General features: G+C 42.3%; 1 protein-coding gene across 1 annotated transcript in view; it reads right to left on the bottom strand.

Moving 5' to 3' along the window:
• PDZD2 (PDZ domain containing 2) overlaps window positions 1-21,725 on the bottom strand; it is a 138,067-nt gene that overhangs the window by 21,987 nt on the left and 94,355 nt on the right. The window contains exons 6-16 of the mRNA XM_041490216.1: window positions 17,851-17,962; window positions 15,776-15,924; window positions 15,016-15,135; window positions 12,424-12,538; window positions 10,398-10,471; window positions 10,028-10,241; window positions 8,880-8,997; window positions 6,279-6,411; window positions 3,364-3,445; window positions 2,303-2,406; window positions 1,392-1,560 (exon numbers count right to left, since the gene is read on the bottom strand). Coding sequence (XP_041346150.1) covers window positions 1,392-1,560; window positions 2,303-2,406; window positions 3,364-3,445; window positions 6,279-6,411; window positions 8,880-8,997; window positions 10,028-10,241; window positions 10,398-10,471; window positions 12,424-12,538; window positions 15,016-15,135; window positions 15,776-15,924; window positions 17,851-17,962 — 1,390 coding nt within the window. The remainder of the gene's footprint in view (window positions 1-1,391; window positions 1,561-2,302; window positions 2,407-3,363; window positions 3,446-6,278; window positions 6,412-8,879; window positions 8,998-10,027; window positions 10,242-10,397; window positions 10,472-12,423; window positions 12,539-15,015; window positions 15,136-15,775; window positions 15,925-17,850; window positions 17,963-21,725) is intronic.

Below are 21,725 nucleotides of genomic sequence, written 5' to 3'. Positions count from 1 at the left end.
TTTTCTTGAACACAGACTGAAGCACACAACAATCAATTTCAAATCATCAAGTAAGAAACCCAAGAACCCTTCCCACACTCTCCTTAGAAAGAACTGCATCTCACTTTGTGGGAAGTTATTTTGTTTTCCATTTTTTGGTGGCTAGTTAGAAATGTAAAAATGCTTTTAAACATTAAATAATTTCCACAGAAAATAAGATGTAGATAAAGAAAATATTTGAGAAAACAGGAAAGAGAGAACAAATACATCCTTTGAATTTGTGATCAGGTGCACATCATTAAGGACACACAAGGTTCTTTCAGTCAGTTATTATGGGGAGAAAGACACACATGCGAAATATCTGACGTAAAATTACACATTTGTTTGTTTTTATACATATATTGACCCTCTCAAAGTTTCTTAGATAGCTATGAACAGTCTCCATAAATGTAATAAATAAGATGATCAGTAATTTGAAAAAAACCCCAAACTCCGCAGTGCTGTCAATCTAGTCTCATCCAAACCCATCAAAGTCATTTTCACTTTATCAGAACAGTGTTTTGAACAAAATATCACGGAAACAGGCATTTCTGTGGATTGTTGTAAATTCCTTCCATTTTCCAGAACTTCATGTGTCCTGGATTGTCAAGCAAATTGTATTCTATTTACCATCTATATGGCAGTTGTCTTCTGTGGGCAGTTTTCCTTATCTCTTCCACCACCAGGGAGACATCTGCTGATAACAGCTACTGAATGTCACTGCATGGCTGATAAGAACTACAGCATCCCATTGTGAGATGCTCTGCCCAGAGGGGAGAGCCAAGCATTCCACCCGGATATAATCTTGAGTTTCTGGTACACCAGCATCTTGAGATTCTGGAACAACAGGGATTTCCCAGAGAAACACCTGCTCTCTTCCCCCGGATCTTCAGAGGAAGATTACACCTTTCTACAGGATCCCTGTTCCGACAGAATCACACCCAGGAAGACTGCAGCCACATTTCCAACTGGACTGCTGACACCCTGACCAAGAGGGTGTCAGGTTTTGTTCTGACTCTGTCAGCATTCTTTAGTTTACTGCATTGTTTATTTTACCTTTTTTATTTTCTTCCCTAGTAAAGAACTGTTGTTTCCTGCTCCCATATTTTTTGCCTGAGAGCCCCTTAATTTAAAATTTATAGCAATTTGGAGGGAGGGGGTTTACGTTTTCCATTTCAGGGGAGGCTCCTGCCTTCCTCAGCAGACACCTGTCTTTCCAAACCAAGACATCATGAGATCAACAATGGCTTACAATACACTGCCTGGCATTTCTTTCCAGCACAGGGACCACCACAGCTCTCCTGTACAGGAACCCAGCACTCAGTCACTCTGCCCCTACTAGCCCAGTGACCAGACACATTTGTATCACTCACTCAGGCTGCCAGGGAGAAGAGAGCCATCGTCCAGCCAGCTGTTCCTGTTCTTCTGACGGAGCTGCTCCTCATCACACGAGCCAGGGACAGCATCAGAGAAGGGGAGATGGCTCGAACCATCATGAGAGAAGTACTGGGAAAGCTCTGCCTCAGAGCTGACAGATCCCTGCTGAAGAGAAGTGACCCTGGTGACTAGCTGTCCTCGATGCATAAAGCCCCTGCCTGCATGTGAGCACCACACAGACCACTTATACTGCTGTGTCAATGAAGTAGGTTTAAACCCTGTTTTTAAAATAGAGGACTTGTATATTGAGAGCCAAACTGTTGAAATTGGATGTCTGAAGCACTGCACATCAACACATTTTTTGTCAATACAATAAATAAAAAAGGATTCCAAATCCCACCGCTTTACAAGTGTGGTTCAATGCAGAAAAAAGGGATGGAACTATTCACTTGCGCAGCTCTCTTTGTTCTACACTGAGAGAAAGGAAGGCTTTGTACCTCCAGACACTGTGTCTACATCTTCCTTGGCTTTACCAGGAAAAACAGATTTTTCCACTGCAATGGCTATACAGAGAGACTTAGTCTCAGCCTTCTGCCCACAGACTCAGATCCTTCCTGCTAACTTTGAATGTGTCCCACAAAGCAGGGGTGCTTTGGAGGTGGCAGGAGGTGGGACCCCACATTCTTCTCTGCCATACTCTGCACATCACTCCCAAAGCCTACAGTCACACAGACAAAGAGAAGCTTGCTGCTGTCACAATTTAGATGTGTGACACAAGAAACAAACCCTTTTATGGAGCTCATGTGACAGGGAAGGAGCACGCAGGTTTTTGAACCCCATAACCAAGAGCTTCAGTAAAAGCTGAATTTGAAGCAGGCTCTATTTTTATTGCATCTAATCCTTTTACCCGGCTTGCTGGCTCCAAGAAGCGTTTCATTGTCCAGCTGAGGGGAGATGAGGTCTCTCCTTGTTTGGCCTTCACACTAGGAGATGGACTTTTTTGCACAGCTCCTGTTAAACACAGATTAGATGCCAAAAATTAAAGTTGTGGGCCATCTAATCAAACAGGCTTCTCATTCATCTTCTGAGCTGGTGGCCGCATTTAATTCCACTTATTTATTATCTGAATTGCTTTCCTAAAGTGAGATTTATTCAGCATTTCAGAAGTTCTCTCTCAGCTCAGATGGAATGCTACCACGGAGACATGTTACACCAGCCAGGCCTAGGGCAGTGCTATGAACAAGAGAGGAGCAGAAGATGGTCCTCCCCATCTGTTGGAGCATGCTGCTGACTAGGGGCAACCTCAGAAGACAAATCAGCAGCCACTGACAAGGTCAACTTCAAAGCAGATCTTAGCTGACACACATAAAAAGGGGATCATAACAAATCTAACATTTCTATCTGAACATCACCTTACTGGTCACTCTGCCATTGCCAAAAGTTTGCTTTCATCTGCCAGACTTTGCGGAATGCCAGAGTTCAAACACATCACAGAGATGCCAGAGTACGTATTTTGACATGACTTTAAAGATCAAAATGGTGTTAAAACATATAGTCCAGTATGCAACACCTGGATTTCTTCAAATGGTCACAATACTTTTTGGGAGTTTTTTTCCATTAAGGGCAAGCATACATAGATGGAGTAGACCCCTCCTGCTCTTTCCTGCTGGAACATTGTGCTTCTCCTCATCTTGAAAAAAGTTCAGAACAACCACCTCTTGACAACCCTACTTTCAGGTCATGGCAGTCCAGCAAACAAAAGCAAGTTACATAAGCTGCAGAGCTGATCCATATGAACTGGATGTTTGTGCTAAAATTTCTGCAGTGGACAGAGTGATGATACTCCCTACACTCTTCTGCTGTCTTGAGGGCTCTCAAAGTATTAATGCTGGGGGACTTCAGAGCACGCCCTTAAATGCTCCTGCATCTGTGAGAGAACAGGCACTAGAGAAGAGAACATGTTGCTACCTGTGACGTGAGAGGAGCTGGAGTCCTTGCTCTCTCGGTGGGTAGTACGTGCAATTGCTTCATCCATCTCCTGCTCTGAAACCTGAAGTGGGGTGGAAGACAAAGCTCAAACAGGGTACAAGAAATTACAAGAGTCTTACCACTTACCACAAGTACATCCATTTCATGTAAGCCACTATTTTTAAAGATGTAATAAAGAAGACCTAGTTGAGTGCTCCTAAGCCCTTGTCCCCTGACTCAGACTCTCTCGATGCCACTCTCCTGCAAAAACCAGGAAGAAGAAGCCTGCCAGCTGCAAGAAGACTGCATCCAAGTGACACACAATATAAACAAATAAAACAGTCCCAGACTTAAAGAAATCAAATGAAGCTATTACAGTCCAGTTTTAACTCAATTAAAAGCTGTGTATTGATTTGTTGAGAAAATATTACTTTAAAATAGACAAAGACTGCTTTGTGCAATCATACATCAGAAACTTAAGCTATTCTACACTTAACCCACCGGAAGAATACCAGACTTCCCATAATATTAGCTGTCTTTTTAATTTTCTTTTATCCTTGCTTTTAAAAAGAAACCTAAATTAGCAATTGGAAATTAATGTTTCCCTGGTTTAAGAATAAATACTGGTTTACCATATTCGCTAATTTAGTCCACAATTACTGCCATACGTTTAATTCTTATTACTGGAAAACATATGATTTTATACAGGAACAACTGGTGTGCAGAAATATATATTTAAGAACAGAAAGCAAATTAATTCTGTCAAAAATACTTGCTACGCACATTGCTTTACATGAATTAAAATTCAACATAAATAGAGACTACAAACTTGAGTCTTCCTGAACCATGAAGATTTGAGAGATTCTGAAGCAAACTCAGCAGTTTAAACACAGCATAAATGCCATATTCAGTCAGAATAACAAGCAGAAATAAAATTTTGTGGTATTTTTTTTGGAAGTACATGAAAAGACCAAAGCAAACATACTCAGCAGCAAAATGTACTGTGGATCTTTTGTGTTATAAAATAAGAAATTAAGTATAAAAATGTTCGAAACAACATGAACCTTTGTAAAAACACATCTCTGTTTCCAGTCTGTGTCATGACCTTACAGCAAACCTAAAGTCCCTGAGCTCCTGGGGCACAGGGAATTCCTGCAGAACATGGACCAGATCCTTACACTATGATCCATGGCCTTACACAAACCTTTAGGTAAAACATATCCCAAGAATTAAAACAGGTCCTAGGTACACTGCAGTACATTTTTTAAGTTAACCAAAAATCCATGCTTCTGCAAACTCTGCCAGCTTTGATGTTTAGTATCCTTTATGGCTCAGGCAGTTAAAAATGGAAAGGGACAAGTTAATTCCTAACTCCAGTCTGCAAGCTGGGTTATTATTATAAGCAAATGAAATAAAATGAAATACCAACACTTATTTATCGATCCCCCAGTGCTTTCAGAAAATGGGTGACAGTAACATAACAATAAATACGGGTACCTATACAGACACTCCTCCAGAGATCCAGCCATGAGAGATTATGGATTCAATACTGCCAGGATTATGGATTCAGTACTGAAAAAATGCTTTAGGGTCTCTCCAGCTCAACTTTTAGCTTTTCATACATTTCTTGGCAAAGGATTTGTTATCATCTTAAATATCACTTCTGGAAAACTGTAATAGGAGCCACTTAATAGTTTCCCTCTGTTACTGAGTAATACCAAGCAATTAGCTTAACTCAGTTCATCCTTTCAGCAGACACCAGGTTAGGTCACTCATCAGCTTTCAAGACTCCACCACAGCAAGATGAGGGACACATGAGAAAGGGCAGGCTCTACAGCACGGCATTTTTATTTCATGCTTCTTACAGACAATCCAAAAAGTCTGTAAGTCTTAATAATGCAATCACATTGACCATTGTTTTGGTTCAGCACAGCACAGAGACTCACCAGAAATACTGTTATCTTAGGCTATAAGCCCAACTCTTACCCTCACCGTGGTTACCTTTAAAAGAACCACAGCCTCTTTCTTTCTAGCAGCACAAGGTCTTCCAACAAAGATAATAAACTCCGGCAAGGAGGCCACTGTCTGTTGGCTGTATATTTGATTTAGCAGAAAATACACTATTAATTACAAAATAAGAAAACCGAGTTCTCCTAGATATGGCTTTATTAAGGCCATTTGTAGTTATGAGTTCAAAAGTCAGAGCTTTCTGGACCCACTAATGCAAATATTTTTACAGCTTCATTCCTGTTTAAACAGGAAGGTTTTGTACACTCATAAAATTCTTTGAAATACTGAAATAAAAGAAGCTGTTATTCCCTATAGCTTGGCTAATAGGCTTTCATCTTCTATCATCAATTTTTAAAAAATGCTTGAGACCACTTACTTTGTAAATACAGCCTTATTTCCAAACTGACCTTGCACAGATTCAGTAGCAGTGCGCTCCTTATTCTCACGTTTTAATTCCTGAAGGAAAACTTTGATCTTTGGATAGATTTTACTTTATTACAGTTGATCAATTCAAGCTGTTGATACATATATTCCTGGCCCTAAATTATATTCTACTCAAAGACAAAGTGACTGCAAAATAACTTTTTTTTTAGGAGGAAGAGATCTTGTGCTGTATTTGCGTTGCTACTTCATCCAAGTACCAGGAAAGATGGGAACACTTCATTCAAGCAGTTCCAGGAAAATGCAATTGATCAGTGGGTGACTAAGTGAAAAGCACCAGGGACAGTCCAACATTGCTATGACTTACAAAACTGGGAAGCATCATTACAATCCTGACATCTTGCACCATACATGCCATAGCGAGAAAAAGCCACTTTCTTCATTTGCTGCTTTTCCAACAGCAAGACTCAAATTACCGTGCCAGATGAAAACAATCCAGATACACTCACTCATTTTCTCCTCACCTTTGGGTTAGGATGACGACTAATGATTAGACTGACTGGACCTGGTCCACACTCACTGAGGATTGCGTAGGCTTCGCTTAACGCTGCGTGACGCAGGCTCACAGAATCCGCCTCCAGAATCTGGTCACCCCGGCTGCACAGAGACACAGAGTCACCTAATCACAACCACTTTCCATGCAAAAAAAATTGTGCTTTCAACTGATGGCCAAGATTTTTCAAAGACATAAGTGTTCTGGAAAAGACGTGACTTTCAAAGAAGGTGCTGCTACCGGTGATGTGAATGGTTTAAGTCCTCTTGAGTTCACAAAGGAGGCTCAGAGATCCCTTCTGCACTTACTACTAGTGCAAAAATCTCAATTGAATGAACCAAGAAAGCTGTCTGCATTCAGACCAGGGTGAAAGCAAGCTTCAGTTCCAGTTCTGCATTCAGATATTTATTGAGCACAGAAGAGGAAAAATGGGATTCATATAGGCTGTTCCTTCACACCATACTGAATTACTTAGCAGAAACACTGATAAGAAATTCATTATTTAGATATGAGTTTATGAAATTACTCCAGGAAAAGACTGAGCTGGTAAGCCTGTATTTGTTAAAAATTATCATAGAGAACACATTAAAAAGGAAAAAGAAAAAAACAAAACAAAACTCTCCTGAAAGGAAAACACACTGTGTGATTTAAAAGGGCATGCAGTGATATGGCAAGGGAGTATGGCTTGAAACTGCAAGAGGGCAGGATCAGATCAGGTGTTAGGAAGAAATTCTTTACTGTCACGATGGTGAGGCACTGCAACAGGTTGCCCAGAGAAGCTCTGGATGTGTTTGAGACCAGGATGGATGGAGCTTTGAGTAACCTGACCTAGAGGAAGATTCCCTGCCCATGGAAGGGGATTTGAAACAAGATGATCTTTAATGTCTCCTCCAACCCAAACCATTTCATTATTCTATGATTGTTTAGTTCTGTTTTCTCAGTTTTGTAATTCTTGCTTATGGTGCTCAGACATCTGGAACTATTCAAAAGAAAATATCATCAACTAGGGATATCATTAAGCATTCTCCATAATTCCTGAAACATTTGCTTTGAATAGACCCTCTCAATGAATCTACTACTGCTGGCTTGTGTTGGGCTACTTGCGACAATGACTCTGTGGTGTGTGACACTATGAGAACACACACCAAAGGCAAAATAACAATTGCAATTCAGAAACCTGCACTTCTGGTACAGGCTCAGGAAAGTAAAGGGTGAATTATCAGTTGTGCAATCATCTCACTGCTCTGCCTATCCTTCAGACTTGTACAATGCAGTCACTTACATAGCCACATGACTGAGAGAGGGAGTTCAGATACAGAAGAGCTGGATTCAAACCTCCCCTGGCATTGCAAAGCCAACATTTGATTAACAAAGTTTTCCAAAAATCAAAACCACCCTGTAAGTCTTGGCCTATGAAGCCATAAATTGCTGATGGGACAACAGAAGCAATGTCTCAAAGAAGCAAGCTAAAAATCTGGGAAGCGTGCCTGGATATAATCAATCACATAAACCTAATAAACAATGCAGCTGTTACATACAGATTTAACCAGCACTGCAATGTTTTCCAAAGGGGGCCTTCAAGAAAGAAAGTTACCATTAAATGCTGTCTTCTGTAGACATTTCTATATTATAGGAACTTTCAAGGGTTTTGGCAGCAATGCCACCATAAAATTATCTTCTTCCCTTATTCCAAGAAATCAAATTTCTATCGCAGTTTTCCTGGTGAGCCAGGAAACAGAAGGCACTTTCTAGCCATGTGATAGCAAGGCATTTGCTCAGCCTCTCTGCACCAGTGCTCACACCACACACCAGAAGAGGATCACACAGTCCCAGCACCTCTTCAGCACAGTCTCCCCTCTGGAGCCATGCTCCCAGCACGCACCAGCATTTATGGAGGAATGCAGCAAGTGGCAAGGTTTCCTCCATTGGTTTTCAAAAATGAAATCTCCACAAGAGGAAAAGCAAGTAAATTTCTGTCACTTAATCCAATGTAAGGCACAAGGGAACCCTGGAAATGACTGCTTCCAAAAGACATCCCAGCTCCATGACAGTGCTGCTGGTCAGCCTGCAGCAATCCTACCAGACTGAGGGTAAGGGGAGAAAAACACTGCTGCAGCCATGGCAGCTGCAGGAACATTTATCCCAGCTCTTTTTAGGAGAGTTTCAGGTGACTGAGCATTTAGCAGAGCTCTGCAAATTTCCTCCCAGTCTGGGGTCTCTGGCTGCAGCTCTCACAAAAAAGCATGAGGCTGCACTTCTTGCTGCTCCCCTTTTTCAAAGGGTGCTATTAGGTTCAGCTTTCTGTATAGAGAATTTAAAAAAAAAAAAAAAAAAAAACAAAACAAAAAAAAAAACAACCAAACAACCCAGACCTTAATGATCATGCTGTTTCCAGAACAAAGAATAATGTTTCCTGGGCATTTAATACTACTTTTGAATATCTTAAGTGTTTTCTTTTTGGTGAACTCTCAAGTACAAATTTTCTCCCTGCTACATCAACCAATTGGTGAAGACAAAATCTCAATAGATTTTATAGTAAAAATTACTCCAGCATGTTTCTGCTTTAACCAACCTTAATCTGCCATCCATTTTAGCCACTGATCCTGGGGCCAGGCTGTGAATGTATATCCCGGGTGAACTGTTTTCCAGCGTGAGACAACAGGCACCAATGCCGAGCCCGACCCCTGGCTCTGTGAAAAACAAGTACAAAGAAACTGTAATCACAAAGGACACTCAAGTGTTTGTGTTCCCACATCCCATCTGAGTTCAGGACTCATGTCATTGTTTCAGGGCTGGCCTTAGGTGCAGTCAGTCAGGAAGCTAAGACCAACAAGTGGAAATCAGGATTGAAAATAGCTGATCCTGACTGTTTTCTGAGATTGATATATCTCAGAAAATACTCTGTGCACCGTGGGAACCTCCTGGAAATATCGCACAAGGTCTGATCTGGTCCATGGCACAAAGGAGGAGAGGCAGCAATCCAATCAAGATGTCACTTAAAATTACTGCAGAAAACATGAGCACAGAAGATGCCGCCAATTGCATTGCCCTCTTTTGTTAAATATCTGTATGGCATTCCTCAGCAAATAAGCACAAAGGAAGGTAAGGCATCATCTCTGGTTCAATGGTCACCTCTGTCCACTTTCCCCTCTGCTTTCCTTCAGGTAACAACACCCTTGTTGTAGGGATCACTGGACACCTTACATTCTCTCTCAAAATTTTGAATCCAACCTTTAAAATCACTATATTATAAGTCTTAAAAATAGGCATATTTGTCTACCACAGATAACATATGCTTTAAGTTTATAATGAACAATTATTAGTAATGAGAGCAACCCTCATGGAGGAGTTCAAACAGGTTATCGGGAAACTTTTCAACACTGTGCAGTTTTTTGCCTTCCCAGGAGATGCCCTCTAAGGAAGGGCACAGCCTCCTGGGCTGCCACAAGGTTGATTTACATTTTGCCTGGTATCTTTGCTTCTTTCAGCAGCATGGACACTGACTGCTAGCCATAAGAGCCATTCTGGAAAAGCAAAATGCAGAAAGGGGAACTCTTCAGAAGTTTTTGCATTAGAGGGTACTTTTCCCCCCTCATCCTCTGGTTCCATGTCAAATGGGTATACTTGGATGCACCAGGCATAAGAATCTCTAACTTATTCCCAAAAACTCCCCTAAGAAGCAGAGATTTGTTCTCCCAGACCATTTCGATGGACCCTCACCTTTATTGAGGGTCACATCCATGACGATCCTGTCCTTGGGGCCAGGTCCTTTGCGGCTGGAGGAGGAGCCCTCGGGCTCCTCGAGGCCGGGGACAGGCACGCTGGCGCTGGGGGAGCTGGAGCGGCTCAGCAGGGTGGGCGTCACGCAGGGCGTGAGGCTGGGGCTGCGCAGCCGCGTGCGCACCGTCAGCGTCACCACGCCCTTCTTGAGTTGCTGCAGAGACAGCACAGAACCACCGTGAGGGGACCAACGTTTGCCACTAAACCTGCACACGGTAACTCGTGGCAGTGCAGGAGGATCAAGCTGAGGGTGGGAGATGGCAACGAGTGAAGAGGAGCGTGAATCTCTTCAGTGCTACATCCATGTTACCTTAAACCTCTGGATGGCCTCTTGATGGGTCAGTCCTTGCAGAGACTCTCCATTAACTTCCAGGATTTCGTCCCCTGGTAAACAGACACAGAAAATGAGGTCAGCAATATAAAGACTATGAAGATTTAAAACATCCTTCCTGAACATGAGGTGATCCACTACTATAAGGATTTCAGTTAACTATCCAATAAAAAGCCTTTTATTGTCCTCACTTGTACTAATGTCTCTACAAGTTATTAGTGATGGATTACCAAAGTAAAAACTGTTCTTCAGCAGAGGTTCTGAACCTGGCATTCCCATTCCCACAAACAAGCTGAAAATGCTGTGGATTTTAACTGAAGTCTGAAAATTATTATGGCATTAGGTATAGTCCAAATGTACTATAAAACTGCCTTTCTTTTGTAAGCATTAACAGGAGAAATGAGGAACTAAGTGAAACACTACAGCACATCACTTCAAAGCCTGTTCGAGAAAACTAACCTTGCATCCACGTGCAGAAAGCAAATGTGTTCCTTTACTAAATGCCTGTGGACAGAGGAGCATGTAGTAGCCCACACGCTGTGACAACAAATGTCTTTTTCACCTCAAGGAACACATCCTGTCAGATTTCTACCAGCTTCCAGGCTCTGGGTCTTACTACTTACACCCAGCTGAGCTATCTACCTTTATTTTACAAAATAGAGGGTCAGCATGATCCAGATCCACTTCCTGCAATTTTACTTGAGTCTGTGCAAAATTACATGGGGCAATATAGTCAGCTAAGTCTACCCCTCCTCTCCTTTCCTAGCTTCAGTAAAGAAAAAAAAAAGAAGAATTTTCAAGCTATGAATAGCCTGCAAATGACTGCTGGGTTTATAGGACAGCTGCTACTTATTGGCTTCCCACAGCAAGTGCACAACCTATGATGCAGGGATGCGAGCTTCCCTCTGGCAGCAAGTGTGAGAGTTGGCACCAAAAGCGCCTCAAATACAACAAGTGTGATAAGACAGAAAGAGAGGAATGAGGATATGAGGAGAGAAGTAGCACAGGAGCAGCTTGAGAGAAGCAACACAGAAGCAGCTTTCCAGGGAAGCAAAGCAACACAACCCCTGTAGAAGGGTTATAAACCACCACTGTAAACTCATGGTCACTTTGTATTTTCAACACTAAAGAGTCTGTCTGTCTGTCAGAATGCTGTGTCACAGCACTCAAAACACAGCACAGCACACACAGAGCAGGCTATGCATTCAGCTCAGACACCAGGACTGGAAAAGCAGTAATAAGATCTGGCTATATCTTCTTCTCTAACCAGGGTGATCTACTGCCAATCCCATCCTTCTTTTTAATTTTTTTGGGTTGTTGGGTTTTTTTGTTGGTTTTTTTGTTTGTTTGTTTAGGCTTTTCTGGTTGGGTTTTTTTTTTTTTTTTTTGTTTTTTTTTGGGGTTTTTTTTTGTTGTTTTTTTGGTTTTTTTTGTTGTTTTTTTGTTTGTTGGGGGGGGTTGGGGTTTTTTGTTTGTATTTGTTTTGGGGTTTTTTTTTGCTTGGGATTTTTTTTGTTTATTTGTTTGTTTTTTGGGGTTTTTTTGGTGGTTATGATTCTTGTCCAGTCAAAATCATAGCAGAAGGCTTACAGAGTACAAGGGCTCAAAAGAGCCTCTCCCAGACACATCCTTATATATAATGCCTTCTCAGTCCAGCATCTTTAAGCCAAATGTTGTTGGCTATCGATATTTTCCTGCTGTCACTGACCCTCTCCAACTGGAGAATTGCAGCTTGCTCTTTGGGCAAATAAAGTTCATGAAAGAGAAAGAGGAAAACAAAGCAGCCACCACTATTCTGTAGTTCCCCCCTCTCAATATGAAATGCAGTCAGATTAATTGCCATGAATGATCTTCCACAGGATGAACAAACAGGGCATTTTACATTTTCCATAGCCTCTTGCTCCTGGCCAGGTGCCTAAACATAGCTGTACTTGAATTTTTCTCCTGGACTGAAATAATATCCCACTGTGGTCGTTTATGTGAAGTTGGATTCTCTCTACCATACCTTCTTTAAGCCTTCCATCAGCAGCCGCTGCTCCATTTGGGAATATAGTCTTCACAAAAATCCCCATTCGTCCACGAGCAGAATCCTGACCTCCCACAATGCTGAATCCAAGACCCTACAGAAAGAAGAGATTTGAAGAGATTTTCTCTTTTCCTACAGAAAAGAGAGGAGAAGACACACAGCTGGCACCTTACTCTGTTATCATCTGTGTGAGAAAGACTGCCAGTAATGTACAAGACAAGGGAAAGATGAAAATCTAAAATCTTCTGATGAATTGTTTGGCCAACTTACTCTCTCATTCCATTTCCTCATTTACTTTCACTCCATTACCAATACACTCATCAGCCCAAAATACAGCAGCAGGCACCCTAAGCTAATATAGCAAAAACTCTGAGAATATTTTGTGTTTTTTCAAAACATGGGGTCAATAGATTTCCCACTTTAAAAACAGTAACACATTCATTTTGAATTAACAGACAGTCAGTTCCTACCCCTGAGATCTATATCCAGGATTAACTATAGGTTTCTCTTCTGTCACAGATCCTACATTTCCTCAGGAAGAAGAAAAGCTTCAGAACATGACATAAGGTCAGTGCTGCAATGTCAGGAATGTAGCTGAAAGGAGAATGGCATGTGGGGGCTACCACTCACATGTACATTTTTAATTATTCTGGAGACATATATCACGTTGTATTTCAATAAATCTAGATCAATAGATTCCCCAGGGCTCCATCCATTAGCTGTTACCCCTGCACTACCCCAGCAGGCTGTGGGACCATCTCGCAAAGCTGACCTGAGAACTGATGAACACAGCAGAATGAACCTCTCCCCCTTCTGCTCAGTTATTTCCCAGACAAATCACTTCCTTGGTTCACAACCCTTTCCTATATTTCCCCTCTTATCACTGCTGTTCATGCATTTTACAGAATAAAGGGAAAAGTCACAGACTAGGTGGACAAAGGATGTGGAGAACTGCTATGCTTTAGTGATCTGAAGCCATGGACATTATTAGTGCCTTGGGCAGCTGAGGGATGCTGCCAGGGCAAGCACTGAGTTTACAATCCAGCACAACAATCAGATCTTTTATTTCACTAAATGAACACAGAGCGAGGCACCACAAGTCTAGTAACTTATCAGGTCCAGTAACTTGGTAAGACATTACTGATTTCTGGACAGGAAGCAACTTAGCTCCCTCGTGCAGAACAAAATAACTCCAGTAACTGTTCAGCCCTGTGCAATTATCTACTGCAAATCAACCTACAGAAGGCAGGAGGCTCCTGACATTCCTGTGCCTGGATACAGGAGGTCTCCCCATGGCCCATGGGAGGTTGGGAGAAATATGTTTGCAAAGTACAGCAGTTCCTACACAGACAATGCTGCCACTGCACAGCAGGAAACCACCCCTTGCACATCTGGATGCAAACCTAAAGGCAAACCCTGGGCTCCCTGCCACCAACACCGCAACTCTGTGGAGAAATATTTCAAGTCCCAGGTCCACACAGGGATAATAAACCGAGCACTACTGCACAAACTGTACAAGGAGCAATCCCTAACAGAGGAGATCGCCCACGAGGTGGGTGGAAGGCACACAAAATGGCAGCTGCTTTAGGTGGTTCATGATGTCTAGGGTCTGCATTCTCCCACCTGCTTCCTAAAATCCTGGAGCTAAATACAGAAAGGCAGGAGAGGGTGGCTTATCCCAGGGGGAGAAATAATCTTATTTCATGAGAAAAACAGAGTAAAAAAATAAGTACATGAGAAATGAAGAAACATTTGGTCATCATGAAAGACCCACAGCTCCTAAACCAAGGAAAGTTAAAGCAACTGTGAGCCAGTCTACCCACAGAAGTAATATTTCTAACTCTTTTTCTAACATAAAGCACAACAAAGAATTAGTTTTGCCTTTGAGCTTGAAAGTCAAAACAAATCGTCTTAGTCCAAAACAAATCCATCTGATGACTTTGAAGACTATTTCACAAAAGGACATGCATATTTTTAGCATATTTAAATGACAGCTCCAATACTAGCGTGGATTTGATTAGGGAAAACAATGTATACCTAGGTTAATGCTTCTCTGTTTTTTCCTAGCATTCAGCCAGCTGGCATCTAGCAAGTGTGTAAACACATTACTGGGGGAGAGAAGATGACTCTTTGACCCATGAATTCAGTGCTCTCAGAGAAGCAATCAGCCAGTAACCTGTCTTCAGGTTTAATGCTTAATTTGCAGTAATTTATTTTTTTTTAAATGCATCCACATTCCACAGAGGGAAAATATGCTTGTCCATAAATATACATGTGAACAGGTACTGTTCTGTAGCTGCACTGACTTTGCATAAACATACATATTTAGAGATCCATTATAAATATTTGATATCTCAGTAATGGCAAGATGCACCAAACCAAAATGATAGCCACCCTGTGTCAAGTGGATGACATGAACATCACATCCCCTGTATTTTGCAGGTGTAACTTTGGCATTTATATTTGGAAATGGGATTTGTTCATCATTAGCACTATTACCTTGAGAGCAGCAGGAGACACCTCTTAAATGCCAGCTCTTGCTACCTGTGAGAAACATGCAGAAATCCTCACCTTGCCTTGCCCTTTCATCAGGACAATGTTGGAAATGATGGACGGCTGGGTCAATCTCCATGGAGATTCCACCTGGGCAGCACTGAAGGAACGAGTGGATTTCTTCACTATATGGTAGTCCTAACATCAACAAACAAGGATAATTGCTCTGATTGCTTGGCACAGAGACTGCAGATGTCATACCAGGAAAATTGCATGTGTCAGGGAGAGGGATACAGTATCTTAGAGATATATCCACAGAAATGTTCAAGGGATGAAACCCCAGCTCACTGCAATCAAAGTGAATCTTGCCACAGTAATTTTCCCACATTTTGCACAGTAGAATCATTTTGAAATGTATCAGTCACAATTTAAATTAAAAGGATTAAAGATAACCTTACAATATACTCAAGTCCTCATTTGCTAAAAAAAAAAAAAAAAAGAGGAAGTAAAGGAGAAGGGAAAGACCTACATTTTAAAATAATTAAAATAAAGAGCATTAGGGATTTTTTAAATTTTTTTTAAAGTCCTCAAGTCTCTAGAACTCCACAGCCTTAGGACCTTGTGGCCACAAGCAAGCAGTACTCTCCTTCACAACGCTCAAAGAAGCCCTCTACAGGTGGCCAACATATCCCAATTTGGTGTCCAGGCCTGCTTTCAGTCCATGATGTACCTATGTGATCCTGTTTCATGACCCTCGCCCACTTCTATGAGCTTCAGGCAGATGCCATAGGACCGAGCACCATGAGGTGCTCACAGCCAGCTCTGCCTTCCCACTCACCTGTCTGGCTCCTGCTGACTCCAGCTGCTGGGGCAGAGAGTGCTTTCTTCCACCCCGGGAATATTTCACTGCTATTTCGTAATTTGATTCACCATTTTCCACCATCAGCTCATCATCTTCTCCCACAGACTCCAAGCGGGATCCGGCACCTAAAAAAAGCCACAGAAACACATCCTGCAACATCTGAGAGCTGCTTTAGCCTCTCTCACCAGCAGGCAATAACCACCTCCTGCAAATCCCAAATTAAAGTGCCTTAAAACAATACTACACAGTTCCCAGCCAGGCAGCTGGAAACTAGTGTCGATCACACTCAACCAAGAACTTTTCCTGCTGTCATAGGTTTTCTGCAATCTTTTATTGATACTGAACTCGTGGTATTAAGGAAAAGCAGAAGATAATTGAGTCGGTAGCTCAGGGACAGGAAAGAAATTCATCTGTTCACACCCAATGGCACTTGCCAGTGCACTAAGCTCTCAAGCTTCATGTATTTAAAATTAAAAGACCTGACACTGTAGCAGTATTCATTTCTGGAGGTGTCATGTCACTTTGAGGGAATTTTTTCTGGAATGGAAAAAGTAAAAATGTGCCAAAAAAATGCTATTTTCTTTCCTTTTGGCAACAATTCTAGTTGTCTTTAAGAGAGGAGTGCAGAGTTCATGTAAGAAACAGAATTATTTGTCTTGAAGGACATCCTGTAATTAGCCACAGAGTATCCTACTCCTCGCAACAGGGCTCCTCCAATTCTCATTTTCTCCAAGGTCCCTGCAGAATCCCCAGTCACAGCAGTTCCCGCACATTTATCCTTGTCATTTCCACACCACACAGGGAAGGGCCATTAACCCCTATTTTACAGATGAAAACCCAAGACACATGACGAATTTGCACAAGCTGCATTTCGTGATGACAATTTCAGATTACTTTAAACCAGCCTTAGGTTGGAGCTGCCATGGAGAGCAACAGCTCTGATTTCCTTTCATCCTCCCTATCTGTACCCCAGGAACAGGGAGTCATGAGCTAAGGTATCTACACTGAAAATTTGCCCAGGAGAGCCCCAAACACATTTTCTGCCACCTCCTTCCTGCCTGGAGGCTCTGTGAGCATTGCTGCCAGTGCCAGGGAGGGATGGAGCACAGAGCTGGGGCAGCTGCTTTTTTTTCACTCAGCATGAAAGCAATTCTGCTGACACATCCATAGGCAGAATTTGTACCCACTGCCCAGAGCGCAATTTAAACACGCTCCCTGCTTTGGGATCTGAAATTGGAATCTGCTTTTCAACTCCCCTTCCCCTGGCACACAGGCTGCTGCTGCTGCACACAGACAGGATAGCAATCTTGGCAGGACCAGCATCCTGGCATTCTTTCATTCCCTGGCACCTACAACTAACCCTTTCCCATCAGTTCTCCCTCTCTTCAGGAGAACAGTTGTAATTCTGTGTTTTCTGCCCATCTGCAAATGCATCTTCCTTTCTCAGCTACAGTCCAGGCTGGTGGATGCTCCAGGCTCACCCACAGCCCAAAGGCATCAGCACTCATGCCAACAGGGTCTGGATCCCCAGTGACCACCAACTCACAGCCTCAGGAACTACAGGCAGAGGAGTCCCCTGGAGTATCCTAAAAATACCTTAGTAATTGGAAATTAGGGTGAATACAGGAGGGAGGGAGCCTCAGAAAGCATTAGGGTTGAGAACATGATCAAGCTCTGCACACAGGTTACTGTAAAGACTTGGGGACAAAGCAACAGAAAATCTGGGGATTAGTCACTGTAACTGGCATTTGGACAGAGCGCACTGAAATATACAGACAAAAACAAAAAACAAAAAAAAAAACAAAAAAAAAAAAAAAAAAAGAAGAGAGAGAGAAAGGAATGAACAAACAAACAAGACACTTCTAAAATTTGCATAATATTTCTGTTCCTACAATAGCTCAGCTGAGGAGGCTGAATGCAACAGATGGGATTTTCCTTCCAAAATAAACTAATAAGACTTCAAATAAATCCTATCTCACTTTTAGAGAATGAAAATAAATACACTACAACAAAAAATCTACAATTGCTATCTTCTGGAAGTCCAGCTTTACCTTGAGATCGACTTCTGTATTTCAGTATACCACTTGCCAGAGTTGAAGTCTGATTGTTTCCTTTGGACACTTCTGCACAAGCTGGATCTTGAGACTTCTCAGTTTCCATCACCTAAAAGAAATTTAAAAAAAAAAAAAGTTATTGTAAACCAGAGACGTTGATAACATTTTTCTCATTGTCATTATGGGACAGAAAATTCCATTGCATGTCATCTTTGTTTCCAAAACATGTCACTGTATTAAGTATTTTCTGTAAGTAATTTTTCGTAATGCCTTCGGACATTATGGTCCTGCATCCTCTGCAAGACACTACACTAATGCCTCCAGAATGTATCCAGCACTCCATGGCACCTCACTCAGTTGCTTCTGCATGTTATTTGAACAAAATTCTAGCTTTTATTCCCATTTGTGCTGCTCTGCAGGCTTCCAGAGACATCACATCTTCATAGAGAAAACTACTTTTAAAAAGCATTATTTTACTGTTAGTGTCTGCTGAGCACCAATGCAATGCTTGATGATGAAAAGCTTATTTAACAGAAAGTTATGACAGCTAAGCACTTTAAAAGCCTGAAAATGAGCATTTAAAATTTACAGGTTGAATCACAACCCCACAACCCTGAGTAAATGCACCAGGACAGGAGGAGCCTCTTTACCGACTGTGTTTGCCCGGATGCCAAGTAACAAGGTAAGCAGCATGGCCACATGTCCTCTGCCTCCTGCTCTCCTGTGCTCAGGGACAAGCAGAGCTGCCCATGGGTAGGCTCTGCATTTTGGAAGGTGCTGGTGAACTGCTGGAAGTCAGTTTTAAAAAACCCCACCCAAGTAGCCAAACGCTTTCCTGTAAAAATAATTTCTGCTTCTGCTATTCAATCTTAAAAATGTCAGTCTTTCCCACAGCCTGCCTCCCATCCCCCAGTCCCCCTTACACCCAAGCCAACAAAGCCAAAGTTTATCTTTTGTGCAAAGTCTAGACTTCGTGATTTTAATTTGAACAGTAGAAACTTCAGGAAAACATAAAACTGGCAGAAACAGGAAGCTGGAATGGGAACTGCTTTTTATTCCTTCCCCTTCAACACGAACAGCTACACTTAATTTACACACAGTTTGTACATCCTAGCTAGTAATTGCTGATTTTTCAAGGCATTGCAGCAACTACTTTAAAGTCCACCTCCAGCATCAAATGCTTTACAGCTCACAGCTCCACGTAAACTTAGAACCACCCGATTCATTCATCAGTCTGAAAAAAACCAGCACTTGTGATTTGGTCACCCTGATAAGGGCCTGATTCCAGAAGATATGTAAGACAGCAGATTCAAAACCCCACCTAAGAAACCCAAACCATAAGCTATTAGGCCACAGACAAAGTATCCCAAGCTCTCCTTCCAAGAGACTCCTGGTATACCCAGAAGACAGCAGAAGCACATGGAAATGAGACAGGACCTCATGGATCTCACAAAGATACATTGAAATTTGCCAAACAAGTGGGAACACTCTTTATGAAGTGAGGGTGCCTCCCCTGTAGAAGGGCAGAAATTATTTGCACAGAAACAAAATCATATGGTGGTCTTACAGGTGTCCAAATCAACTGAGGTGCACAGGGCCAGTGCCAACTGTGGTGGGGAAACATGTGAAGCACAGAGATGAAGAAAAACAGGACGAATGTTTCCCTTAAACAGCCAGTTTCGCTGGCATGCTTTAGGCATCCAACAGATGGGGATGGGTCCAGTCTGACTTTTCTGAAGCTGAGCACAACACAGATTGAGTGTGGAGCTGCAGAACTGTTTGGTTTTCACAGTCTGCATGGATATGGACAGCTGTACCTGGTAAGACCACACAGCTCCCAGGCCAAAGCTGAACCACGTCCTCCAGCTCAGAGGAGGGGAGAAAAAATGACTTAGTTTGTAGTTTTGTACAAAGAGATGCTTAAATCATCTCTGCCAGGGCAAATTTTCACCCTGAGCCCAGGTATAAGGGCGACCTGTTCAGTACATCTTATACCTCTACTACACGGGGTTTGAGTTTGGTTTGTTGCTGACACACTGGGGTTTTTGCTGATTTTCATTTTGACTGTGCCGCAGAAGAAAAGTACCAGTGCATTCTGCAACCATATACATTTTCATCTATTGGGGTGGGAAGAAAAACAGGACACAATTGCTACTTGTATTAAAACTGTGCACCTCAAGCTACCTTCCCCTCATGGCAATCCTGGAGCCTGTGAGCCTACAGACAGCAAACCCCAAACTTCATGTATGATCCACAGAAGGTCACATGTGTGCAAACACCAATGCTAGGGAAAGCCTCAAGACATTCTCAACAGCTTCCTGAAATTATAGTTTATCCAACTAGGCTTCAGAGTACAATTAGGAAGAAAAAACATGTAAATTATCTGTGTCATTAAAAACATTTAAATTATCGGGGTTTTTTTTGTTGTGTTTTTTTTTTTTTTTTTTTAATTTTAGCAGAAGTATTTTTCTGACACTAATTATAAACACATAGGGGAAGACACTAATATTTGCAATGAAGTAGCTACTCCTTAAGATGTTGAGCTTGCCTAATAAAGCACCAGGAGTTTTATCCTATTCAGAAAACACTTAGAAATCTGATCTACAAAGCTTGCAAGAACTCCCCAAAGGCGTGTGTCTGTAATCTTTGGCTCTCTCATAACCTGAAAGAAGAAAAACCCAGCTCCACCTTATCCTTCTGGCCGTGAACATATTGCTTTACTCTCTCGAGGTGGCTGCCCAGATTTAACCATGCCATTTTAATTTTCCTCACTTTCAGGGAAATGAAGCTTATTATTTCAGTCCTGTAGGTCTCTTATTAAACTAAACCAATAAATCCCTCCCAATGCTGTCCCAGTGTTAAGGACAAGAGAAGCTTTAACATGCACAGTAGTTTAAAGGGAGATCTAAAAATAGAGCCCATTTTGCCAGTTCATTAAGTAGCTCTGGGATCAAGTGACGGTGACATCTCAATTGATTTCGAAGGAAAACGGCATTATCAGGGACACGCGGTCCTGGCACTGCACCAGAACGAACAACTGCCCTCGGAGTCCTCGCCTCGGCAAAGCTCCAGCGTGACCAGGCTCTTAATTAGGTGAGACGAGGAGCAGGATTATGACAGTCTGCACTGTTTAACCGCAAACAGTTTGGCAATCCCTTGCCCGATCTACAAAAACAAGACTGGATACAAAAGTTGATACAATTTAATAAGCAAACTGCTTTTCTGCTGCCCTTGCAGAGCTCCTCAGCTGCTGCCTTTCCCATCAGCAAGCCCACCCAATTCCCACGGCACAGCCTGGCTGGCTCTGCCGAGGAGTGCTAGCAGCATGCAGACCAGTTTATCCTGGTGGCTTGGGAATGAAGCAGTGAGAACAAGACTGAGAAGTCTACAGCATAACAAATTCTGTCCTACCTGCACTGGCAAAGCAAGTCCACCAGCAAGACAACTACTGCCCTTCTTCAGAACAGCCATGTGAAAGAGGAATGGCTGTGCACCAGGGCAAGTTCAATGGGAAAATTCCACATCTTCTCTGATCCCATTACACTCTGTCCTGGTCTCTGGCCATAACAACTTTTCCTCAAGCAGTACTACCCCAAACATTTAACCACTAATTGTCCCAACACCACTGTCTGTGGGGCAGCACCAGGAGGAACCCAAGAAGCCTCCACGAGGAGCCAGCACAGACTCTTCAGAGCAATGCCCCAAAGACCCAATGCAAACCTTCACCTCTTCCCTGCACTAAGTCTTTCTCCCTAGTCCCTTGAGAGAGTTTTGAGTCCCTTTTTTCTCACAATCTGGTATAATTCTAGCTGTTTCAGTTATTTGTGCAATTACTTTATTGCTTTATGGGGCACAGCATGCTTTAAGCCTTA

This window comes from Pyrgilauda ruficollis, unplaced genomic scaffold (assembly GCF_017590135.1).
Source record: "Pyrgilauda ruficollis isolate IOZ18807 unplaced genomic scaffold, ASM1759013v1 scaffold120, whole genome shotgun sequence".
Taxonomy (NCBI): Eukaryota; Metazoa; Chordata; class Aves; order Passeriformes; family Passeridae; genus Pyrgilauda; species Pyrgilauda ruficollis.
Note: the sequence above shows the minus strand (reverse complement) of the source record. Positions and strands in the feature narration are given on the sequence as shown.